The sequence below is a fragment of the Nematolebias whitei genome, chromosome 9 (assembly GCF_014905685.2).
Source record: "Nematolebias whitei isolate Nwh7 chromosome 9, NemWhi1, whole genome shotgun sequence".
Classification (NCBI taxonomy): domain Eukaryota; kingdom Metazoa; phylum Chordata; class Actinopteri; order Cyprinodontiformes; family Rivulidae; genus Nematolebias; species Nematolebias whitei.
The window spans coordinates 19,982,900-19,992,037 of NC_056506.1; the positions used below are offsets into that span (position 1 = coordinate 19,982,900).

At 40.7% G+C, this 9,138-nt stretch overlaps 1 protein-coding gene across 1 annotated transcript in view; it reads left to right on the forward strand.

The window, feature by feature from the left end:
* Positions 1-6,642: 6,642 nt before the first annotated feature.
* Positions 6,643-9,138, forward strand: part of ap1g2 (adaptor related protein complex 1 subunit gamma 2) — a 29,784-nt gene continuing 27,288 nt past the window's right edge. The window contains exons 1-4 of the mRNA XM_037682102.1: positions 6,643-6,698; positions 7,217-7,419; positions 7,822-7,946; positions 8,043-8,184. Coding sequence (XP_037538030.1) covers positions 7,219-7,419; positions 7,822-7,946; positions 8,043-8,184 — 468 coding nt within the window. The 5' untranslated portion in view covers positions 6,643-6,698; positions 7,217-7,218. The remainder of the gene's footprint in view (positions 6,699-7,216; positions 7,420-7,821; positions 7,947-8,042; positions 8,185-9,138) is intronic.

The window sequence follows — 9,138 nt, forward strand, 5'->3', positions numbered from 1 at the left end:
AGGCTTATCAGAACTGCTGGCTGAACAGCATCATCAGAACTGTGGCCTATCTGAAAGTACTCATAGACAAATCTCACTGTCTTGACGTCAATTGCACATGTAATGTGTTTATAAATGTGCTTGTTGGTAGTTTTTTGATGTCTTAAATCATATCCTGACAGGATAAGAGTGAAGAGATCTTTTTTTGTAATACCACTATCCACCCTCATGGTTCTTACCTTTTTCTATCTAAAAGTATTAAGAGGTCGCGCTCTGAAAGAGCAGCAGCTACGTGCACTGCACCCATCTTTCAGACGACTGTATGGACATATTTTCGCTGTATCTCGGTACAATGATAATAAAGCTTATTCAGATTCTTTGTCTCTCTGTGTGTAAGGATTATGTGTTCCTGACTCTCTCTGTCTGCCATTGTCATATCCCTGCAGGTGCTGTGAGCAGGCAGAGCTGGTGGAGCGCCTGCTCTTTCCAATGACAGCTGATTCTGTTCAATTCAGTTTATTTTTATAGCTCTAAGCCACAACAGAAGTCGCCTCAGGGCACTGAACAGAAACATTCACATACATTATAAAAGCCAATTAGTAAAATTTCTCTATTAGGGTTGGCTTGAGTTTCCTGAGCTGTCCCTTAGTTCTGCTGCTATAGGCTTAGACTGCTGGAGGACAAATTGACCACCTCACTCTGCTGCTGTCTTTACTACATGTTTGTATTTGTATTTATTTCTATCTTAACATGTTTTTTTTTCTTCCAACAGTGGGTACACCTGGACCTGCCTTTCTGTGTTTGTCTGTTTCTACTTCCTGCAAACCCAGCCAGTTGAAGCAGATGTCCACTTGTCCTGAACCTGGTTCTGCTGGAGGTTTTTTCTTGTTAAAAGGGGGCTTTTCCTTTCCACTCTTCCTTTGTGTTTGCTCAGGATGGGAGACTGCGATGAAGTTAAGGTTCAACTCAATTTGCTGCTTCTTTAGGATTTATCACAAAGGAAAATGTTAAGACCAGTCTTAAACTGGACAATGTGTCAGCCTCATGGACAGAAACTGGAAGTTGGTTCCACAAGAGAGGAGCCTGATAACTGAAAGAGCTGCCTCCCATTCTGCTTTTAGAAACTCTAGGAACCACAAGTAAACCTGCAGTCTGAGATCAAAGTGCTCTGTTAGTAAAATATGGAACAATAAGATATGTAATATAAGATGGAGCTAGGTTGTTGAGAGCTTTGTAGGTTAGAAGGAAATTTTTGAATTATATTCTGGATTTGACAGGGAGCCAATGGAGAGAAGCTAAAACTGGAGAAATATGATCTCTCCCACTAACTCCAGTTAAGACTCTGGCAGCAGCATTTTGGATCAAATGAAGACTTTTTAAAGAAGTATTTGGACACCCAGATAATAAATCATTGCAATAGTCCAGTCTAGATGTGACAAATGCATGGACCAGTTTTTCTGCATCATTTTTAGATGTTTCTAATTTTAGTGATATTACGCAGGTGGAAGAAAGCGGTCCTTGTAACTTTTTTAATGTGGGGGACAAAAAACATGTCCTGATCAAAAATAACACCAAGGTTTTTAACTTTAGAACTGGAGGCCAAATTAACGCCATCCAGAGGAAATGAAAGACTGAAAAATTCATTCCTAAGATGCGCAGGTCCAAAAACTAAAACTTCAGTCTTGTCTGAGTTTAAAAGCAGCAAATTTAGAGTCATCCAGGAATTTATGTCTTTAAGACATGCTTGTAGTCTAAGTAGCTGATTGGATTCTTTGGGTTTAATGGACAAATATAACTGTTTATCATCAGCATAACAATGAAAATGTATCATATGCTGGTTAATAACATTACCTAGTGGAAGCATATACAAGGTGGTCCAATCACTGAACCCTGAAGAACTCCTTCACTAACTTTGTTGTATGAAGAAGATTCATTTACAAACATAAATATATCAAATAAATTTTTCTTTGTGACACCTTACCTTATGCTTTGCAGAAATCTTCGTGTTCTACCTGAATTACCTTTCTCCTTGTCTTGAGAATTACCCCCTGTGGAAAACCTGCCTCAGCAGCAACAGAAGAACAAACCGGTAACTTCGACTCTGTCTTTGACTCCCGCCCTGCCTGCTCCCCAACATCTAGCACCTGCCTTCCATCATTCCAGGACACCATTCCTTGAACAAAGGACCAGAGCCCTCCCAGTTATCCTTCACATCTGGAAAACAGAAAAGCCACAAGTCTCATCATTATCCATAACCGAACAATTTGTCTGGATAACCTGTACTCACCTCCTGACGTCTTCTTTAGATCCTCCCGTCCCTGGTTCCATCATTTCCCTGTAAATAAACCTACTTACCTTTTTACCTACTTTTGTAGTCTGGTTTGTTTTAGTTATCAGTACTCTGGGTTTTGGTTGATAATTATACTTTGCCAAAATGACACACTCTTTTCTCAGAAACATCTGTGATTGTTCTGTTTGAATCTTATCTTCAGGCTTTTTGATTGATTCCAAGCATGGACCAACAACGAGCTTTACATGAAACAAAATATAATTCACAGATTTCCTTATTGAATTAGAAACGGGTTTTGTTTGAGCTCTCACCCTGGAGTCTTGAATTTGTGTGGTTTGTTCTTATTTTTCCATAACTGGTCCTTTGCTGAGCTGTTTCCTCAGCTGGCAAGTGCACATGATGTAAACACCATCTGGCTCTGCTCTCAGGGTGAAACAGTTTTCTGGTGAGGATTGTTTTTTGTCGTGTGACACTCATCCCAGTTTTAATGTTCACTCTTAGTTGTGACAAACAGACATTTACTTGTTTTTATTTGCACTGGCCTGTCACACAACATAAAATCATTTACATTTCTCAAACACAGATTGCTGATCTCTGATCTGATGTTGTGTACCAGTGACAATGTCGCCCTCATAAACTATCCAGACTTTACTACTTCTTCTGTGTTCTGTCTGGCAGACTGGGCTATTAGTAAAGAATACCAATGTTTCAACCTACCAATATAAAGGAGCAAATCAAGCTAAAGGAATTTATTAATGTACTTTTTTCTGTGACAATTGTCACAGAAAATCCTTTTTTATACAGTGAATGAATGATTTCCATGGAAAAGTTCTGACCAAACAATATTTTACCTGTTGTAGATGGCTCTTTGAATGACCTCAGTTTGGAGAAAGAACTGAACTGACTTTCAGGAAGGTTTTGTTCGTGTCTCTCTCTTTCTACTGAAGACACTCGATGACAACCCACCCAGCACACACACTTTTTGCCCCACTCCCCTCAGGAAGGAGGTTAAGGAGCATTAAGTGTAGAACCACTAGACTGAGGAACAGCTTCTACCCTGAGGCTGTTAGACTCATGAATCTCTAACTAGAATAATCACTGTGAAAAACCATATCATGTTGCTGCTGATCTGTTTCATGTTGCTGCTGATCTGTTTCAATGTTGATGTGTTCATGCGTGCACATCTGCTCACAGACTCATGTTCATGTTTGTGGTGATGTTCAATGTTGTATGTTATGAGTGCTTAGTGTATATTTAGTTGATGTTTTTCTTAGTTCATATCTTAGATGTTATTACTGTTTTTCTTATACATTTTATTGTTGGATGTAACTGGGACCCTGTGTACATAATTTCGCTCCACCACATGTACCACATGAGGTGCGAATGACAATAAAGAATCTCTGACTCTGACTCTGACAAAAGGCTCAACTCCGGTGCTCTTCACTGACCCCTCCCTTTCTCTTTAAAATCTGTTTTAATCGTCCAAAATCACGTTTTTGGGTCGCTAAAAGCAGCTAAGCTGAGAAGCTAAGCTACGAGCCAAGCTAACAGGCCGACCTCGGGAATAAACCTCCGTCTTGTCGAGCTCCAAAATTCACGAATGATACCTGTGCCTTCGTCTAAAAAGTTGTTTTTCTCTGCAAAAAGAAGCTGAGAACTTGTTTACTGATTTTATTTTATTTTTTAATTAAAAGCTTTGTGTGAAAAATGCTAAGCTAAAGAGCTCAAATCGCCGAGCATCCGCCATGTCTTTTTCACCATGTCACGTCAAGGACCTCCCTCCCATTTTTCTTAGAGACGCTGCTCAACTATCCATCCATTGGTTCAAGCAGTCTTATACTGCCATCAGGTGGTCAAAAAAGGTACTACACACCAAACAAATCAACATTTCTTCTAAAATTTGACAATTAATTATTGTTAAATTTCAAACAATATTATCGTTTATCGCAATAATTTCTGAGACAATTAATCACCCAGCAACATTTGTTATTGTGACAGGCCTAGTCACCAACATATATACTGGATAAGCAAACCAAGTACACAAATCATGAAAGGAAACTATGATTTCTACTTTTTATACTGCAAAGCTTCCTCAAATGATAGGGGTGGCGGAAGATTAATCTGTGGTGACCAAGGTCACCATTGTCCACCCACTGGCTCCACCACTGCACTTGGTGGTGGATTGCCCCTTCCACTCACCAGGATCCATCACTCTGCGCTGCCTCTGACAAGAAGAAAAAACAACACCTCCCTCTGTTCTTCTCCACTCTGTAACTCAACACATTTGACTATATTGCACCAAAAACATTTAGGTTTACTTACAATCTCTGTTCAACTCCAGTTCAGAAAAACACTCATCTCCAAAACTACGAACGTTCACTATTCAAATCCCTCAGCAATGAGGGACATCGGTGCACCGCTTATTTTATTTGAGACGTGTGATCCTGAAAGCAACAGTTTGAAAGATGGGAACGTTTTCAAAAGAAATATTACTAAAGAGTCACTGTAATGATAACAATAATAATATTAATAATAATAATAATAATAAAGTATTTTTGAATTGAATTAATGTTGTGTCGCCCGCCGCCAAAGGCAAAGGTGGAGCGATAATGTCTTTGCTCATGTCTGGTGCATGCGTCCGTTTAGCAAAATATCTAACTGGATGTTGAGTTGATTAACTTTTGGAGTAAACAGAATTGAACTGGTATGGCACAGCAAAGTAATCTTAGCAAACAGTTTCACAGAAAGCGAGCTACATTTTGGTGTGGTGGCAGCTCACATTCAACACATACTCAAGTGTGTGAGATATTGCCATATTGCATGAACTTTACTATTTTCCACATTGGAGCAGAATGACTACAGGTCGTACATGGTCTGCAGTCCTTCAAGGAATGTTAGGCCTCTAATAATCAAAAGTTGTATTAGAAACTTCCTGTCCATGGGTGGGGGAGGGCCTCCCTCACCCATGGACAGGAAGTTTAAAAGCCTCTGGGAGGCAGAGGAATAACAGATTTTTACCATCTGTTCAGTTACCTTTAGGAATATTTACAGATGTTTTTCTACATTGCATGTCTATTTCACTATTTGGTGCCCAGCTGTTTTGAATGGATTTGACTGAGCTGCTTTCAGGGCAGTGGAGTCAGAATGAGGTTTCCTCCTCCACCTCATCAATGTTTCATCCACCTGTTGAGGCTCCTGACCATGAGAGGGTGGAGCTCTGCCACAATGAGTGATCAAATTGCGGAAGTCATGCACAGGTATGATGTTCTGAGGTGAGTAAAGTTAGCCATTACTAAGAGAGAGACAATAATGCACGAGCCTTCAAAATAAAAGTCGCCCTGTGTTACGTTGTGTATTTACAGTATAATAATAATGATAATAATAATAAAAAACATAAAGCTGAAAACAAATTAAAATGATTTTATTTAAGCACTTGTAATAGTTGACCATAAATCACAACTCATGAAGCCAGGTGTTCACAAAATCTGGCTGAGCTGTGGTATTGCTTGATATTCTGAGGCATCTTTCTTTTTTTACGACATATTTATTTTCACATAATAACACAAGGAAACTGTTAACTTTTATTTTTTTTAACTATTTTGTTTCCCACAGATATTGTGTGTGTGTGTTTTTTTAGAGAGAATGCAACTGTCTCATTTTGTTATAACATACATCTTAGTGTACCTACTTGTAAACATAATAAAATGTAATTGTTTGCATTGAATGAAGGTTCAGTTTAAGATTTTTTTTACTTCCATGTAGTTAATTTGCTTATGACTTTATGCACTGACAAACTAAATCCCAACTGTGTAAGTACATTTTAAATACACTACTTTACTATAACGCTGTGTGCAAATATATTCACAGTACCTTTATTACGTTCCTACCAAGTTCTCCTGTTTTATGACAAATCCCTTTTTGTGTTGACAAGTAAAAAAAACTGAATCCAGGTTGTTTATTTTGTGACCAGTTTAGGTTTACTCATCTTGTATTACGGCACCCTGATTTATTGTTTTATAACACTGCTTTCATATGAAAAACGAAACGTTTCTACAATTTTTTTGTTTTGTTTTGGGTTTTTTGAATGTCCAGAGGACCAGATTTAACCTTTTCAGATGTTTCTACCTGGATTATTGAGCATGCATCAGGATGCTTTTATTATAATTGAATTTTTATTGTTGTTTATTGTTATTATTGTCTATTGTTGATATTTTTTATGTTTTGTCTGGAACAGGTGAGTCTTCGTGGCGCAACTGAGACTAGCCTGCATAAATAAAGGCTGAAGCATGGATGTCTTATTTTGAAACGCCCAACAGGAAGTTGAGGGCATAGTTTCCGGCTCTTGACGTCATTTGCGTGTTTTCTGGTTTCCAGCGGACTGACGCGGCCGAGTGTTGTCGCTTCAACGTGTTTGCTCTTCTAACCGCAGGTAGCGTCGTTGACGTACGTTTTTATTTGACCATGTTTTAGTAGAAGACTCTTAAAAACGGACTGTTGCTCAAAGCTAGCTGTTTTAGCTCCACTCTCCGTGGTTTGACAGCATCGACCGAGGTTAGCCGGTTCGTTGGCTCGGTCCTGTCTCTGTTCAGACCCGCACCATCATCAACTTGTTACATGGTCACCTGCTCGTTACTGAACACGTGGCAGTCGTAGAAATGGAGATAGTTGACATCAGTTTTGATAATCTGCCATTAGGAGTAACAAGCAGTGAAGAAATGTGTTTAAATGCTTCTGTGGAGGTTGTCCATGAATTAAATGCAGTCATTTCATTCAATCTTTATTTATGCAGGTTCGTGTCTGATCATACACGTGCAGCTCTGTCAGGAGAGGTGTGGGAACAGGAAGTGAAATGTGTCACACTGAGCATGGACCTTTATTTTGTAGTAATTATAATCTGTTAATTATTAAACATCTCTCTCCCCCCCCCCCCCACACACACACACACAGCCATGTCTCCATCAGTTCCCCTACAGGAGATGATCCGGACCATCAGGTCGGCTCGGACCCAGTGTGAGGAGCGGGGGGTCATTCAGAAGGAGTGTGCCGCCATCAGGGCCCAGTTCAGACAGAACGACAACGGGAGCCGATCGCACAACCTGGCCAAGCTGCTCTACGTGCACATGCTGGGCTACCCGGCTCACTTCGGTCAGGTGAGGGGATTTGGTTAATTCCCGTCATGGGTTTGCTTGGCCTGAACGGGACGCGAGTGTGGGAACAGCAGAGAGGAGTCACTGTGAACATCCACAACGCTGACTCCTCACAGGAACCGTTTGTGCAGAGAGTAAACGTGTGTGAACGTGGAATAAAACTCCGAGAGAGTAAGGAGTTGTTTGAAGTTGCTGCAGACGTGTTTCCTGTTATCTCAACAGTATAAACTGTTTTATTCCCCCGAGCAGAGTTTGTCGAAGTCTGCAGATCTCTTGTAAGTAGGCCGCCGAGTTCGTCCCAGTTCCAGCGCCGCGCCGCTCTGGAGCTGAGTTTGACTTGTGCCTTAGCGCTGTGGGCATTTTAAGCCCGTCCACGTTTTACAGAGTTCTGACTTTTCACTTTAGATGGAGTGTGTGCGGATGATCGCCAGCCCTCGCTACAGCGAGAAGCGTGTGGGATACCTGGGCGCCATGATGCTCCTGGACGAGAAGCAGGACGCCAGCCTGCTCATCACCAACTCCATCAAGAAGTGAGGACCACAGTTACAATAAAACACCAAACTGTTGTGTTTGAGACGGTTAGAAAAGTGAGATTTAAATTTGATTTGTGTGTCTTTGTGTGTCAGCGACTTGGCTCACAGCAACCAGTACGTCCAGTCTCTGGCTCTGTGCACGCTGGCCTGCATGGGTTCAGCCGAGATGTGCAGGGACCTGGCGCCGGAGATCGACAGGTTGCTGCGCTCCTCCAACTCTTACGTAAAGAAAAAGGTGAAACGTTTTTCGTTCATTCAGCAGCACTGAGAGAAACGCTTCAGACTGGTTTGTTGTAGAGCTGCGCTTCCTAGACCCGTCTGCTTTCTGCTCACACATGAGTTTCAGTGACTTGTCACCCCATCTGGCTCAAATATGCAATTATTGCTAATAAGACATTTAACAAAGAGCCTCATCAAGTATATATAAGTTTTAATGCGTTTATGACCAATGTTTGTCTCTTTGTAGCTGTTAAGGCTTAATGTGCTTTTATCAATCATTTTTAAATTTCACAGATCTTCTCAAATCCAACATTTATTGTTTCACGACTCTGAGCAGGATCCCAACTTTTAAAATTATCGTTGTAGAGAGTACTCTGAACGGCTTTAGGTTCGGTTGTTAGGAAAAAAAATCCAGATTATTTCTGACCTGATGGACAAACTAAAGGCTAGTCCAGGACTTTTCAGCTAAATCTCTCAGGGGGCCACAGTTACTGAAATCTAAGAGCTCAGGGACCGGACATCCAGCAGTTATCATTAAATTTGTTTTTTGGTTTAAAATCTGGTTTTATTTCAACATGAACCCATTGGTGGGCTGAACTGAATTAATCCGTGGGCCTGATTTGGTCCCCGGGCCGCCAGTTGAATATCCCTGGGCTAGTTCAAGAGAAGCCAAGACCAAATCCGATTACTGCCCTCTGAAAACACATCCAGACTCAGAATTCTCAAACGTTCCATTGAAATGTTAGAAACATTACATTAAACTGTTGTTTACACAGACGTGAATGATGATTCTTTCTCATGGTCGAGTCTGTCTGTGGGTTGTTGTTAGCTGTGACATGGTGGACACGCTGAATGATGCTGAACGATGCTGAACGATGCTGAAGTAATGCTGAAGTAATTCTGAAGTAATGCTGAAGTACTGCTGAATGATGCTGAAGTAATGCTGAAGTAATTCTGAAGTAATGCTGAA